Genomic DNA, 17,356 nt, shown 5'->3' on the forward strand with positions numbered 1-17,356 from the left:
ATAAGAGTGGCCCTGCCGAGCTATAGGCACGTCGCTTTCTATTTATATTACAACTTGTCACATTACGGATCTCTTGGCCACACGTAGTGGCCTTCCGACCGCTAAGGGTTAACACATAGGTTTACACACTTTTACTGTGTAGCCTCAATGACAATTCTCAAGTAATATAATAATATCAGACTGATTGTGTTGATCTTCCGTAGGGATGGATTGGATAAAATTTTTAGTTCGGGACAGGACAGGATTTTTTTTCTTCCCAAGTTTCAGGACGGGTCACATTTTAAAAGTCTTGAGTATTGCAGCTACTAAAAAAGACAAGCAAAATAAATTTTTACCATTTGTGGCACTGATCTATCAAAACAAAAAAATGGGTGAAAATTTACAGGTATAGAAACTTTGTGATCATCGGTGTGACTTGCAGTCACGGTGCGATTGTGGAAATGACTTCGCCTCCTGCATTCGCGGAACTATCTTAACATATCTTGTGATAGCGGCAAAATCTCTGACGATCGGATCAAATCTCGTCCCAAAAAATTCCCAAACCAAATGTAATTCTGTCCCGAAAATTGGGAATACTTTTTTGAAATTTTGGGACCCGTCCATCCCTAATCTCCCGGGATTGGGGCAACATTGTGAACACAATAAGTGATCTTGGCAACATCTTACTGTCCCATCATTTCCCGTCCTCTACTTTTGACCTGAAATTAGGTCAGAAATGACTGTTCCGTCCTGTAGACCATAGTCTAATAGTTAAGTATGTCACAGGTTGGCCTGAGAGCTCCACTGGTGTGTACACATGTGGCTGAAGGTCACTCAAGAGCCGTCCTTGCAGTCGCAGCAACAGACGATCTGCTCTTCACAGCATCCCGAGGTGAGTCCAAAACATTAAAGTAGGTTTGTTCTGTCAGGGTGCTTTAATTTCCATGAACATTATATTAAATAAATGTTAAATCAAAGAGAGAGATATTGATGATTGTACATAAGAAGATTTGTTATCTACGTTTATAGTACAAAGAGAAGAAATATTCACTGTAATCTTGTAATCTAGATTACCTTTTCTGCCTATGCCACTAGAGACAAGCTATTTCCTACAATACTCCCTCAACACCCACTTCATTGGCAGACCTGTCAATAGGGTTGCAATTAGGGTTATGTCCAAATACTAACCGATGACACCCCACACTCATTACTACTTTTAAGTTTATCTTTGTCATTTTTTCTACTGTTTTTTATTGTTTTTGTTTCTATTCTTTGACATGACAATGATTCCTAAACAATGGATTTGCTAGATAGAGATGGGAAGAGTTTCCTTCTGCTCACAGTTATTTGCTGTTAAGGAGAGTCAGACACTAGGAGATCATCCCTACAATGTGGTCACTGTCAAATATGACCAAGAGACCAGACTATTGTATAGTGTGTCCACAGCTTATGTCCTGATAACTGTATGTGTTGTGTTAACAGATCGTACAGTAAAGGTGTGGGATCTGACTGAGGGTAAGGAGAGTCAGACACTAGGAGGTCATCCCAACAATGTGGTGACTGTCAAATATGACCAAGAGACCAGACTATTGTATAGTGTGTCCACAGCTTATGTCCTGATAACTGTATGTGTTGTGTTGACAGATCGTACAGTAAAGGTGTGGGATCTGACTGAGGGTAAGGAGAGTCAGACACTAGGAGGTCATCCCAACAATGTGGTGACTGTCAAGTATGACCAAGAGACCAGACTATTGTACAGTGTCTCCACAGCTTATGTCCTGATAACTGTATGTGTTGTGTTAACAGATCGTACAGTAAAGGTGTGGGATCTGACTGAGGGTAAGGAGAGTCAGACACTAGGAGGTCATCCCAACAATGTGGTGACTGTCAAATATGACCAAGAGACCAGACTATTGTATAGTGTGTCCACAGCTTATGTCCTGATAACTGTATGTGTTGTGTTGACAGATCGTACAGTAAAGGTGTGGGATCTGACTGAGGGTAAGGAGAGTCAGACACTAGGAGGTCATCCCAACAATGTGGTGACTGTCAAATATGACCAAGAGACCAGACTATTGTATAGTGTGTCCACAGCTTATGTCCTGATAACTGTATGTGTTGTGTTGACAGATCGTACAGTAAAGGTGTGGGATCTGACTGAGGGTAAGGAGAGTCAGACACTAGGAGGTCATCCCAACAATGTGGTGACTGTCAAATATGACCAAGAGACCAGACTATTGTATAGTGTGTCCACAGCTTATGTCCTGATAACTGTATGTGTTGTGTTGACAGATCGTACAGTAAAGGTGTGGGACCTGACTGAGGGTAAGGAGAGTCAGACACTAGGAGGTCATCCCAACAATGTGGTGACTGTCAAGTATGACCAAGAGACCAGACTATTGTACAGTGTCTCCACAGCTTATGTCCTGATAACTGTATGTGTTGTGTTAACAGATCGTACAGTAAAGGTGTGGGACCTGACTGAGGGTAAGGAGAGTCAGACACTAGGAGGTCATCCCTACAATGTGGTCACTGTCAAATATGACCAAGAGACCAGACTATTGTACAGTGTCTCCACAGCTTATGTCCTGATAACTGTATGTGTTGTGTTAACAGATCGTACAGTAAAGGTGTGGGATCTGACTGAGGGTAAGGAGAGTCAGACACTAGGAGGTCATCCCAACAATGTGGTGACTGTCAAGTATGACCAAGAGACCAGACTATTGTACAGTGTCTCCACAGCTTATGTCCTGATAACTGTATGTGTTGTGTTAACAGATCGTACAGTAAAGGTGTGGGACCTGACTGAGGGTAAGGAGAGTCAGACACTAGGAGGTCATCCCTACAATGTGGTCACTGTCAAATATGACCAAGAGACCAGACTATTGTACAGTGTCTCCACAGCTTATGTCCTGATAACTGTATGTGTTGTGTTAACAGATCGTACAGTGAAGGTGTGGGATCTGACTGAGGGTAAGGAGAGTCAGACACTAGGAGGTCATCCCAACAATGTGGTGACTGTCAAGTATGACCAAGAGACCAGACTATTGTACAGTGTCTCCACAGCTTATGTCCTGATAACTGTATGTGTTGTGTTAACAGATCGTACAGTAAAGGTGTGGGATCTGACTGGGGGTAAGGAGAGTCAGACACTAGGAGGTCATCCCAACAATGTGGTGACTGTCAAGTATGACCAAGAGACTAGACTATTGTATAGTGTGTCCGAAGCTTATGTCCTGATAACTGTATGTGTTGTGTTAACAGATCGTACAGTAAAGGTGTGGGATCTGACTGAGGGTAAGGAGAGTCAGACACTAGGAGGTCATCCCTACAATGTGGTCACTGTCAAATATGACCAAGAGACCAGACTATTGTACAGTGTCTCCACAGCTTATGTCCTGATAACTGTATGTGTTGTGTTAACAGATCGTACAGTAAAGGTGTGGGATCTGACTGAGGGTAAGGAGAGTCAGACACTAGGAGGTCATCCCAACAATGTGGTGACTGTCAAGTATGACCAAGAGACCAGACTATTGTACAGTGTCTCCACAGCTTATGTCCTGATAACTGTATGTGTTGTGTTAACAGATCGTACAGTAAAGGTGTGGGATCTGACTGAGGGTAAGGAGAGTCAGACACTAGGAGGTCATCCCTACAATGTGGTCACTGTCAAATATGACCAAGAGACCAGACTATTGTACAGTGTCTCCACAGCTTATGTCCTGATAACTGTATGTGTTGTGTTAACAGATCGTACAGTGAAGGTGTGGGATCTGACTGAGGGTAAGGAGAGTCAGACACTAGGAGGTCATCCCTACAATGTGGTCACTGTCAAATATGACCAAGAGACCAGACTATTGTACAGTGTCTCCACAGCTTATGTCCTGATAACTGTATGTGTTGTGTTAACAGATCGTACAGTGAAGGTGTGGGATCTGACTGAGGGTAAGGAGAGTCAGACACTAGGAGGTCATCCCAACAATGTGGTGACTGTCAAGTATGACCAAGAGACCAGACTATTGTACAGTGTCTCCACAGCTTATGTCCTGATAACTGTATGTGTTGTGTTAACAGATCGTACAGTGAAGATGTGGGATCTGACTGAAGGTAAGGAGAGTCAGACACTAGGAGGTCATCCCAACAATGTGGTCACTGTCAAGTATGACCAAGAGACCAGACTATTGTACAGTGTCTCCACAGCTTATGTCCTGATAACTGTATGTGTTGTGTTGACAGATCGTACAGTAAAGGTGTGGGATCTGACTGAGGGTAAGGAGAGTCAGACACTAGGAGGTCATCCCAACAATGTGGTGACTGTCAAATATGACCAAGAGACCAGACTATTGTATAGTGTGTCCACAGCTTATGTCCTGATAACTGTATGTGTTGTGTTAACAGATCGTACAGTAAAGGTGTGGGACCTGACTGAGGGTAAGTAGAGTCAGACACTAGGAGGTCATCCCAACAATGTGGTCACTGTCAAGTATGACCAAGAGACCAGACTATTGTACAGTGTCTCCACAGCTTAGGTCCTGATAACTGTATGTGTTGTGTTAACAGATCGTACAGTAAAGGTGTGGGATCTGACTGAGGGTAAGGAGAGTCAGACACTAGGAGGTCATCCCAACAATGTGGTCACTGTCAAATATGACCAAGAGACCAGACTATTGTACAGTGTCTCCACAGCTTATGTCCTGATAACTGTATGTGTTGTGTTGACAGATCGTACAGTAAAGGTGTGGGATCTGACTGAGGGTAAGGAGAGTCAGACACTAGGAGGTCATCCCAACAATGTGGTGACTGTCAAATATGACCAAGAGACCAGACTATTGTATAGTGTGTCCACAGCTTATGTCCTGATAACTGTATGTGTTGTGTTAACAGATCGTACAGTAAAGGTGTGGGACCTGACTGAGGGTAAGGAGAGTCAGACACTAGGAGGTCATCCCAACAATGTGGTCACTGTCAAATATGACCAAGAGACCAGAGTATTGTACAGTGTCTCCACAGCTTATGTCCTGATAACTGTATGTGTTGTGTTAACAGATCGTACAGTAAAGGTGTGGGACCTGACTGAGGGTAAGGAGAGTCAGACACTAGGAGGTCATCCCAACAATGTGGTCACTGTCAAGTATGACCAAGAGACCAAACTATTGTACAGTGTCTCCACAGCTTATGTCCTGATAACTGTATGTGTTGTGTTAACAGATCGTACAGTAAAGGTGTGGGACCTGACTGAGGGTAAGGAGAGTCAGACACTAGGAGGTCATCCCAACAATGTGGTGACTGTCAAATATGACCAAGAGACCAGACTATTGTACAGTGTCTCCACAGCTTATGTCCTGATAACTGTATGTGTTGTGTTGACAGATCGTACAGTAAAGGTGTGGGATCTGACTGAGGGTAAGGAGAGTCAGACACTAGGAGGTCATCCCAACAATGTGGTGACTGTCAAATATGACCAAGAGACCAGACTATTGTACAGTGTCTCCACAGCTTATGTCCTGATAACTGTATGTGTTGTGTTAACAGATCGTACAGTAAAGGTGTGGGACCTGACTGAGGGTAAGGAGAGTCAGACACTAGGAGGTCATCCCAACAATGTGGTGACTGTCAAGTATGACCAAGAGACCAGACTATTGTACAGTGTCTCCACAGCTTATGTCCTGATAACTGTATGTGTTGTGTTAACAGATCGTACAGTAAAGGTGTGGGATCTGACTGAGGGTAAGGAGAGTCAGACACTAGGAGGTCATCCCAACAATGTGGTCACTGTCAAGTATGACCAAGAGACCAGACTATTGTACAGTGTCTCCACAGCTTATGTCCTGATAACTGTATGTGTTGTGTTAACAGATCGTACAGTAAAGGTGTGGGATCTGACTGAGGGTAAGGAGAGTCAGACACTAGGAGGTCATCCCAACAATGTGGTGACTGTCAAGTATGACCAAGAGACCAGACTATTGTACAGTGTCTCCACAGCTTATGTCCTGATAACTGTATGTGTTGTGTTAACAGATCGTACAGTAAAGGTGTGGGATCTGACTGAGGGTAAGGAGAGTCAGACACTAGGAGGTCATCCCAACAATGTGGTGACTGTCAAGTATGACCAAGAGACCAGACTATTGTATAGTGTGTCCACAGCTTATGTCCTGATAACTGTATGTGTTGTGTTAACAGATCGTACAGTAAAGGTGTGGGACCTGACTGAGGGTAAGGAGAGTCAGACACTAGGAGGTCATCCCAACAATGTGGTGACTGTCAAGTATGACCAAGAGACCAGACTATTGTACAGTGTCTCCACAGCTTATGTCCTGATAACTGTATGTGTTGTGTTAACAGATCGTACAGTAAAGGTGTGGGACCTGACTGAGGGTAAGGAGAGTCAGACACTAGGAGGTCATCCCTACAATGTGGTCACTGTCAAATATGACCAAGAGACCAGACTATTGTATAGTGTCTCCACAGCTTATGTCCTGATAACTGTATGTGTTGTGTTAACAGATCGTACAGTAAAGGTGTGGGATCTGACTGAGGGTAAGGAGAGTCAGACACTAGGAGGTCATCCCAACAATGTGGTGACTGTCAAGTATGACCAAGAGACCAGACTATTGTACAGTGTCTCCACAGCTTATGTCCTGATAACTGTATGTGTTGTGTTAACAGATCGTACAGTAAAGGTGTGGGATCTGACTGAGGGTAAGGAGAGTCAGACACTAGGAGGTCATCCCTACAATGTGGTGACTGTCAAGTATGACCAAGAGACCAGACTATTGTACAGTGTCTCCACAGCTTATGTCCTGATAACTGTATGTGTTGTGTTAACAGATCGTACAGTAAAGGTGTGGGATCTGACTGAGGGTAAGGAGAGTCAGACACTAGGAGGTCATCCCTACAATGTGGTCACTGTCAAATATGACCAAGAGACCAGACTATTGTACAGTGTCTCCACAGCTTATGTCCTGATAACTGTATGTGTTGTGTTAACAGATCGTACAGTAAAGGTGTGGGATCTGACTGAGGGTAAGGAGAGTCAGACACTAGGAGGTCATCCCAACAATGTGGTGACTGTCAAGTATGACCAAGAGACCAGACTATTGTATAGTGTCTCCACAGCTTATGTCCTGATAACTGTATGTGTTGTGTTAACAGATCCTACAGTAAAGGTGTGGGATCTGACTGAGGGTAAGGAGAGTCAGACACTAGGAGGTCATCCCTACAATGTGGTCACTGTCAAATATGACCAAGAGACCAGACTATTGTATAGTGTGTCCACAGCTTATGTCCTGATAACTGTATGTGTTGTGTTAACAGATCGTACAGTAAAGGTGTGGGATCTGACTGAGGGTAAGGAGAGTCAGACACTAGGAGGTCATCCCAACAATGTGGTGACTGTCAAGTATGACCAAGAGACCAGACTATTGTACAGTGTCTCCACAGCTTATGTCAGGGTGTGGGACTTGAGGACAGCCAAGTGCATAAGGACACTCTGGTGAGTCTCATTATTTGTGAAGTTTTTTGGTAGAGGTCACGGTGATATTGAAAAAGTCTTATGCAGGTCAGAGTCATCGTGAAAGTTGCAATAGCTGTGATATCGTAAAAGTCTTCTGTGGTCACTGTGATATAGTGGCAATCTCTGTGGTCGCAAAGAGATTGTGAAGGTCTTCTGCGGTTGCAGTGAGATCATGAAAGTCTTCCGCAGTCACAGTAAGATTGTGAAATACTTCCGCAGTTGTGGCAAGATTGTGACAGTCTTCTGCAGTCGTTGTTATATCGCTGAAGTCTTCCGTGCCCGCGGTGAGGTTGTGAAAGTGTACCACAGTCGGGGTCAGAAGACTGATCTCTTGATTTACAATGTATGTCTTTTTCACATCTTTTTCAAATGTGCTACTATTTTATGCGGAAAAGCACAATGTCAACAGTTTTCCCCTCTTAACTTTCTTAATCAAAAATTTTTAACCTAGGTCCTTAAAAAAATAACAGTAGAGCTATAAACATATGTTGTTGAGAATATCCTTCACAGTTGTTCTAACTGTAATATGAATTGTAGCTCGTCTGGGTCCAGCACCAACGGTATCATCAGTGGACAGCAGATTCCTAGCGGAGAGGCTCAGATGAATGATATCGCGCTCAACCACAATGGTCGCATACTCTACACAGCTGCATCTGACCGGGTCCGTGTCTGGGATGTCAGAAAGTCAGTATACAATTCAATTCAATTTCTACTATAGTAAACAATGTTACAATGTTACAATGAATGTTACAACAACTCAAACATCTCAAAATGTCTCACAAACCTAACAATGAATTTGTACAATCATTGACTGCCTACTGAACTAGACATTCCATCAATATGTACCAGCTGTAGACAATTTTGTATTAAAAATGAATTTAGTTAAATGAACCACTCGCATATCGTGCTACAGTCTAAAACTACAATTTCTTCCTTTACCATGATAGTTAATGAGACAAAAAGTAAAAATTTATAGCTTACAATAAATTTCCCTTATAATTGGTGCATCGCACAGTAATTTTTATTTACTGGGGATAGCTCAGTAATTAATCGATGCTCATTCTTAATCTTAAGATTGCCACAACATTAAGATTAGAATGGAATGTCTGTTCTATAGGTAAAGCTATTTTTTTCACATCTATTTAGTTTTTTGTGTATTTAAGTTGTTGTTGTATTGCGTTTCACACCATACATTTATCAAGCATTATTTTTAGCCACCGTATCGAAATAGTAAATACTGTTATTCTAAAAGCCCTTGTAATCTTGAAATGTATTCCTCTGGTAATTTAATTTTTAAATTACAAACAACTGTAGGTTATATATCTCTATACTCTATATATAAATGTGAAATTCCAATCAATGCACAGGCCAAACCATAGCAACTAGAAGAATGAGATTTTGCATACATATTCAATATAGAATATGTATGCAAAGGAGTAAGAAGCAATTTTGTAAGAAGCAATTTTTGGGGTTTTTTTTGTTTACTGTCTGAAATTTAAATTATCAGCTGTTATGATAAAAATTAAGTTTAAAAAGGTTATTTCAGAGGGTCTGACTTAGGGGAGGTATGATTGAGGCATTAGTTCAAAATTCCTCCGTGAACAGCGCTGCAGTAGAGAGCATTTTGCCAATGAAGGTTTACTAATCTCAAAAATAGTTCTGTTCATAAAATAAAATTATAAATGCCTCAAATTCAATTTTATAATTTTTGTATTATAAAATTACTATCATAACCTAACCGAACTAACCAAACTTGCTGATAATGAAACAATATAAAAAAAGTTTATTAATAGAAAAAATAATTCTGTTCATTAAATAAAACTAGTAATTGCTCAATTAAAATTTTATAAGAACTTAATAATAAAATTAAACTGTCATAACCGAACCAAACCAACCAAACTTGCTGATAATGAAAAAATCTTTGTCAAAAAGTTAGTGCCACCAGCGGGATTCAAACCCGGGACTCTTAGCATATCAGCCCGGCACGCTAACCACTATACCACTGAGGCCTATGGCTGCAAACCGTATTGTTACGGTAATGGTGTTCCCTCAGCTAATGAGAAGCCCACAGCTGTCATCGTAAGCTCATCTATACCTCCCCTGAGTAAATACCTATTTCAGACCATATAAACATCAAAGTTGTGTGTCAATAACCTAATTTATTGTGGCATTTTAGTTTTATCAACTTTTCTACTATGTGTGATTAGTGTTTAAGAAAGTAGAATTGAACTTAGTTTTTTATTGCATTTTAATTTTTAAGAACTTATGATATAGTTCTGTTAATATTTTTGTAGTTGTTTAAACCGTTTCATAGTATGGACACTGAGGCTTTAAATGTTAATGGCAAGTTTATTCCACACAATATCATTCACATCAGAGGAGATTGTGTGTTTTTATTTACTTCACTCTGATTCTTAATTCACCTTACACACACTAACTGTGCGCAAAGCAATTATTGAACGTGTTGTGAGGAACTGGGACTACTTCTCAAACTTATCCCATGACAGTGACGGAATAATTACCTCAATTCGAGGGAATACTTCTTTGAAATGTCTAACCCGTTTACCTTTGGTGGGTTGTGTGACCTGGTTGCAGCTTCACACTATTCGCATGTTTTCTAGGTTTATCGGAATGGTTAATTATATATCAAGTTTGGTGATGGACGTAATCCCGTGAAAAGACTCAGATTTACACAATCCCTGTCTAGTGGGCAATTTGACGTTTATCTTCACAAAAATGTAATTGAGGCCATAGTGATCACCAAATGTTCCTGAGGAGAATCGGTTTTTATACCACGACTTCCCCTGGCTTCTACGGACTACCCGTTTGATTTTAAAAGGTTGCAATTCCCTTTGAAAGTGTGCTTCGCCCTCACCATCAACAAAGCGCAGGGACAGTCACTTAAGATCGCAGGACTAGACTTGAGAGAGGATTGTTTTTCTCATTGATAATTTTATGTTCCATGTTCATGGGTCAGTTCAGCCACAAGTCTGGTGATGCTAGAACCTTCTGGGGGGAAAAAATGTTGATTAAAAGTTTTACTTTTAACCAATTTGAAAGTTTCTGTAGCGAAGCATGGGTATTTTGCTAGTATATCCCCAAGGCAGATGTATCCATAATGCGGATGTAGAAGTTTTTTTCCTATCAAATAGAATTCATTTTTTTGTTTAGGCCTATCTATAAGCCCCTGTACATTAAATGTTCATGTTAATTTTATCAGGTACTGGTCTGAACACCATCCCTTTCACAAAACATCCTTAAACAATTTTCTTTTTGTTCATCAATATTCTATTTTCTACTAACAACTATGCTCAGTTATAGACATTTCAATGTGATGTATTGTGTTTATGTAGGTTTGCCGTGACGGGGAAGCTCAGTGGAGGTCACCAAGCGGCCGTCATGTGTCTTGCCGTGGGTAAACTGAGCGCTCACGAGGACATTGTTGTCACTGGGTCTAAAGATCACTACATCAAAGTAAGAAACTACATTAACTCAGCATAACGTTTAGATTAATCGAGTCAACTTTGCAAAAAAAATATATAACTCCCTCTGAGAAAAGTCTAAACTTAAAAATTAACTAAGCGAGCATTCATAGTGATCACACAGATTATTGTGATTTGAGGTGTTACAGCTGAGGGAGACAGACACTATTTGTCTTATCCTTAATATGTGTATACTACACCAGTGAAACTGCTGCACCTTCTATTAAATATAATATGTTTTGCCACGAGGCAGGGTGTCCACATTCTGGAAAGTCAGGGATAGTCATGGAAAGTCATGGAAAAAAATTCTGGTCATTGAAAGTCATGGAAATAGGCAAAAGGTCATGGAAAGTCATGGAAATCTCCAATGATGAATGGATTTCAGGGGTCCTGTCAATGATCTAGTTGGCCGTAACCCCGACTATTGTAGCATTTTTCCGAATTTTTCACAAATGTACGACAATTCAAGTTATACAGTTGTCTTAGTTTATGGGTTTTAAGTTTGTATTTAGTTCGTTGTTGTACCTGTTGTACGCCATTGTTATCTGTTAAAATACATATTTCAGTATTTTCAACGGTATATTATAATTTTTGAGTAAAGTTCGTGAGTCATGGAAATCAATGGTTAATGGTCATGGATAGTCATGGAAAGTCAGGGAAATTAATGACAAAATATCTGTGGACACCCTGCGAGGTAAAGAAGTATGTGTTAAGTATAGTTTGGGGATTTTAGCGAGTAGGTCTACTCTTAACATCTGGGTTTAGTGGGTTAGTCAACCCCCCACTTGTTTGATACTTTTGTGTACTTTTTGTGTGATACTTCTTTTATAGAACAGATTGTAAATAAATACTACTGGTAAAAAACAAAAAAAATTATTTATAAATCCAAAACATTACAATTTAGAAAAAAACATGAATTTAGTGTCGCCTTGTTCTTTGAATGACAACAGCGTCTCTTCTTGTGGTATCCAAAAGTGGGTCATATTCGTCTTCTTCTGGGGGAGGTGGGGGGTCTCGTCGGGACAATATGTAGTACACCACCACCCCCCCGATGGCAGCAGTGGCCAGGCCGATAGCAATTTCAATTACATGCTCACTGCAACAAAACAAAAATCATCAAAAGGTTCATCTTAGACTAATAAAGCATTTCAAAAATAAAAAAAGGATAAATTGTCTGTTACATGTCAATAACTAACATTATTGTTACAAATTATATGTTAGTTCCACACAGCACAGTAATTAATTAAACCAAAGTCTTTTAAATTGTGGGTATGAAACCAAAGTCTATTAAATTCAATTCGTAACACACTCCCCACCTTTGTAAATTGAGGAGTTCGACAACAAATTTACAAACACTTCATTCATAACATCAGAAAACGTAAATACTTGAACAGTACAACAATTTGTATAAAACCATTCGTAAGTTCATTCTTGTTATCACTGTAATAAGTCATGGGACGGCTGTTCATAAGACAGTCACACTCACATACTAACGTCATCAGTTCTTTGTAACACAGTGATGCTCGTCCTAAAGTTTTCTCAAAAAGGTCCTTTAACACATGTATTAACCGCTCCCAATATCCTCCCCACCATGGTGCAGCGGGAGCATTAAATTTCCTCTTTATTCGTTGAATACTGCATTCCCCTAAGTTGTAAAAATTGTAAAGTTAAACAGCTTACCTTGCCCATTTTAGTATGATATGAATCATTCTTGCAGAGTTTGTTTGTTTTCGGTTTATTGAGTTTTCCTTGAAGTCCCAATTCCTTCTTGTTTCTTCACTACGGATATACTTTCTTCTCAAGCTACTTGTGTTTTTACGTAGGTTTTTTCCCCCTTTAGTTCTCCTTTCTTCACTAAGGATATACTTTCTTCTCAAGCTACTTGTGTTTTTACGTAGGTTTTTTTCCCCTTTAGTTCTCCTTTCTTCACTAAGGATATACTTTCTTTTCAAGCTACTTGTGTTTTTACTTAGTTTTCCCCTTTAGTTTTCCAACCACTAATGGTTTCTTACCAGGAAAATAAGTTTTTTGTTTGTTTAAGAATTAAGCTACCTTAATATCTGTGAGCACAATGAAAGAGTTAAAATTCTTAGGTATCTATGGATACATATTGATCATTTCACTTTGTAAACAAAATAATACAATTGAAATATAAAAAACAAATAAAATTGCATAACAAAAAAGTACATGCCGTTTGACATGTACATAATTTAACACTATTTATACTAGTTTTAAGATAGGGCTCTAAAAACCTTTCCTCGACAATTGGGAAAAGTGGAACTTTGTTTGTGCTAAAAATAATAGATTAAAGTATTTTCAGTTGTACTGCTTGAAGGGTCAGATGAAGTCGCTGTTGCAGATATTTTCGTTAAGCGGCCCCAAATAGGAGCACTAGTCTTTTTGCCGGTTACTGTTTCCTCACTACTTGACATTAGTAGTTTCTTCAGGCTCAATTTAGACATCCACATTAAACAATATAGGTAGAAAACGGAACAAAGTAAAATTTAAAATTTAACTAATATTAAATCAATTAAATCAAACTATTCACTTTGTTGGGAGCATAACCCTTAACTACTAACCATTTGACCGTCTGCTGACGTTGAATGGAGTAATTAAAGTAAGTAGTTTTTAATCTAAAATGCAAAGAGAAAGAAATGGTACTTCATAATCATGTTACTTTCCGTTTACGGGATCGAGATTTAAATTAATTATTAAATTGAATAATTGTAATACATAAATAAAACATCCCATAGCAGATTGTAGATCCTTTTGGAACAGCTGAAGCCACTTTTATTGTTAGTTCTGTCCGGTGCACTGTAGAGGTTGTGTTTTAAAGCCTTGTTTAACCAGATAAAACAATCTAATCGTAAAATATAACTCATCCTCTAGTTGCATAACCAAACAGTAAAGCACAAATCATGAAATTAACACTAAATAATATAAACATAATTTCGTCGGCACTAGCAATCAGTGCCACCGGACATGGACTAGACACAAAAAAGCTTCAAAATTTACAATGGGATGAGATGGTAATACATCAAATAATATAGTTTAACCCTGAGCCTTAAAAAAATCCTCTCTCAATACAAGTTTTGTAACGTTTTATCATTCATCGTTAGCTTTGCGACAGAAAAAATTTAAGAAACTTTCAGAGAAATATGGGTTAGAGTAATGCCTTCACAAATCTAATCAACGCATTCAAAGAAGTAAACCCATTAAATTTGGCTTCAAGTTATGTTTCATAACGTAATTTTGGCACAGATCATATTGATACTAGATACGGAAACTTGTTATTGTTGTTGTATTTAATATTTGAAAAATTAATAAACATATTTCATTTAGGTAATCTACACAAACTTGTTTTTTAATACATTTAAGTTGGTACTCACCTCGGCCTTCATGTTCTAGTTCAGGTTTTATGTCGTGAAAGTCGTCTGTACTTGTAGCAGTTCTGGAAGCTGCAATACGTTCCCAACTGAAGTTTGGCCTTTTATGACGATAAATGTGTAGTTAAGTGGAGAAATAGGGAAAATAAAACACTTCACTTTACTTTCAAACTATTTATTTCAGTATGCAATTGCTAACAAAGTAGGCCTAGCAATTCCTAGGTTATACCGTGTTATTTACAACAAATTAAAATTTTCCGTCTCGATAATTTCCCTATCAAAATAAAATATTGTCTCGTAGAACAAGATTTAAAATTTCTCTAAATTTCAAGACCCGTCCATTTGTACAGAATATTCTTTTTTTAATGAAACTATTTTAAACCTTTCCATTCTTTATCATAAAAGTGCAATGTATCTGTGTAAACCTGTTTATATTTATTCTATACTTACTGAAGTGCGGTAATTCATATTGTACCTCTTTGAAAAAGTTACCCCTGAGAGTGATTTCACTACACTCCAGCTGATTTCACAGATCCCTTTCTGTAAATAACAACATTCTGGAGTAAAAAGAGTACAGAAACTAATTTCTTACTAAGTAGTGTGTACTTGTGTTGTCAGGTGTTTGAGGTGGCGGGAGAGGAAGGGGGAACGTTTTCACCCAGAGTGAACCTGGAGCCCCCGCACTACGACGGGATACAGTCACTGGCCATCCGAGGACACGAACTCTTCTCTGGCTCTAGAGACTCCATCATCAAGAAGTGGGATTTGGACAAGCAGGAGCTCATCACGGTGAGCATAATTGTGTTAACAAAAAAAGTCTTTAAATCAATCTTGAGAATAATTTGTTTGATTTGGTTTGAAACTGGGTCAAATTGTCTTTTAACATTTTTGTTTTGATGTACTAGCTAAAGAAACAACTACTACTTTGTAACAAAGCTAGATAGATCATTGACTCTATTTTACATAGTCATCTTGCATTCCTATTCAGATCTAGTCTACTGTACTTGTACTGACTCTTAAATCAATATAGAATGCTTATCTATTGTCTATTTAACAAGATGAGGGGGGGAACACGATACAAATGTTTAGTTCAATCCATGAATAAACACTGGAGCTCAAGGGGTTAACAGTTTATTGAATTTTTCTTGCATGTAGAAGGGCAAAAAAAGACTGCCAACATATATTTTTAAAAGTAAAATAAAAAAAAAATAAAAATCCATATTGAGTGGGTGATATTGTTACTCTTTTTTGTACAGTAGCTCCCATAAACTAACTTTTTTATTTGTAATCATTCTGTGTAGTTTTTCATTATCACAAATACAACCAATGACTTTAAATTTATCAAACAAGTCATTGCCTTCTAAAATATTTCATTCTTTTCACAGAGTGTAAGCAATGCACACAAGGACTGGGTGTGCGGCCTGGCCTACATCCCCGGTCAGCCGTTGTTGGTGTCCGTATGTAGAGGAGGAGTACTCAAACTGTGGAGCAGCGACAACTGTCAACTACTCGGAGAGATGAAGGCTCACGACTCACCCATCAATGCCATCACCACCAACAACTCACATTTGTTCACAGCGGCCAAGTAAGTGTGATGTTTATTTATTTCAAAATTGTGGTTTTTGTAAGTTATTTTGACTACAGTTGTTTTTGAAAGACTGGTGAAAGTCATGGGTGTAATATTATCAAGTAGAAACATTTAATTACTAATCTTGAACTAAAACTAACAATACTTTGTTTATTTCTAAAACAGCAGATTTTTTATTGTGTGTTTAGTAATTTACACGGTTTAACTTACATGTTACGTTCCTATCGAGTTAACCTTCCTTGGGTAGTGAAGAAAAATGCTGGACTCTAACTGGTCAGTGTGCCCAATGTGACTACAGCCTTCCCTTAGGCAATACTTTGACAACCCTTCCAGTTTTTGTGTGAATAGTAACTTGACAAAATAAGGTGGCAACCTCATATACACTCCAGGCAGTAATCTTTATGCTATTGGATTCCATAATATATTTTGTGCTTGGATGATAATTACTAGCCTGCCACAATCAATAACACTAACAATGCCAACTAGATCTAGGTATGACCGCCTCACAGACAGAAACCTATTACTGTCGCTGATGAAGTGGTTTTTGCCCTGGTGAACTGCTCTGAAAATGGCTGGGTACCAGAATGTCACCACTCAGTTATAAGTTTATGTCTGTGATTCAGTCGTATCCAAAGTACCTGGTTTGTAATTAAATATATAGGCGACCTGTGTTACTGTTTCATTGTTCCTTTATAGTTTGGTTCAAACACCAGTACACTTGTTACGCGCTACAAAAATGACCACATTTCCTGACCTAATGATGAGTTTTTCTTTTCACAACCTGAAGCAGGTTTAGTTGAAAAAAAAAAACTAAATAAAACTACAGAGAATTCAATAGTATCAAAGGTCATTTAAACTCTTAGATCTTTGTTCTCAATTGATTATTGGTGAGTTGGTCAACGGATGAAACACAAAAGCCTGGTTTACTTTAATGTTCTCCCTCCTACTATAAGTTAGACTAACCAAAAGTTAATTCAATTTAGATTTAAAACTGAAAATACCTCCAAGCTTTGTAAATATGTTCAACTACTGTCTTCTACTTTCTTTCTCGTAGTTGCATTGAAACCATATAGCTCAAAATTCCTATTAAATAACTTTACTCAGTTAAATCTGAATAACATTTTCAAAGCCACCGCGATGTAGACAATCACCTTAGTAAGTTTGCACCGAGTATGAGTGGGAGTGAAGTCGAGGTAGGTTTGTGTTCTTGCAGTTGTGGCGAGGTGAAGATCTGGAGAGCCCCGCAGCTGCCCAACAACAATCCGATGACAATGTCTACAGGCCGGGTCTTTCAACTGTCCGTCTGAATTGCTTTTGTTTCTGTTACAGTAGAATATGGAAGTGCAAAAAAGGATTTTGTTCTTTTTGTCTGGTAATGGTTCTTTGTTAAACTGTATTTTTTGCTCTA

At 38.9% G+C, this 17,356-nt stretch overlaps 1 protein-coding gene across 1 annotated transcript in view; it reads left to right on the plus strand.

The window, feature by feature from the left end:
• Positions 1 to 17,356, plus strand: part of LOC129005702 (kinesin-like protein KIF21A) — a 159,604-nt gene extending 142,248 nt beyond the window's left edge. The window contains exons 24-30 of the mRNA XM_054434664.1: positions 766 to 871; positions 7,294 to 7,471; positions 8,030 to 8,176; positions 10,846 to 10,966; positions 14,979 to 15,149; positions 15,746 to 15,945; positions 17,162 to 17,356. Coding sequence (XP_054290639.1) covers positions 766 to 871; positions 7,294 to 7,471; positions 8,030 to 8,176; positions 10,846 to 10,966; positions 14,979 to 15,149; positions 15,746 to 15,945; positions 17,162 to 17,255 — 1,017 coding nt within the window. The 3' untranslated portion in view covers positions 17,256 to 17,356. The remainder of the gene's footprint in view (positions 1 to 765; positions 872 to 7,293; positions 7,472 to 8,029; positions 8,177 to 10,845; positions 10,967 to 14,978; positions 15,150 to 15,745; positions 15,946 to 17,161) is intronic.

This window comes from Macrosteles quadrilineatus, unplaced genomic scaffold (assembly GCF_028750875.1).
Source record: "Macrosteles quadrilineatus isolate MER2022 unplaced genomic scaffold, UCM_ALF_1.0 Scaffold_31__1_contigs__length_1484076, whole genome shotgun sequence".
Classification (NCBI taxonomy): domain Eukaryota; kingdom Metazoa; phylum Arthropoda; class Insecta; order Hemiptera; family Cicadellidae; genus Macrosteles; species Macrosteles quadrilineatus.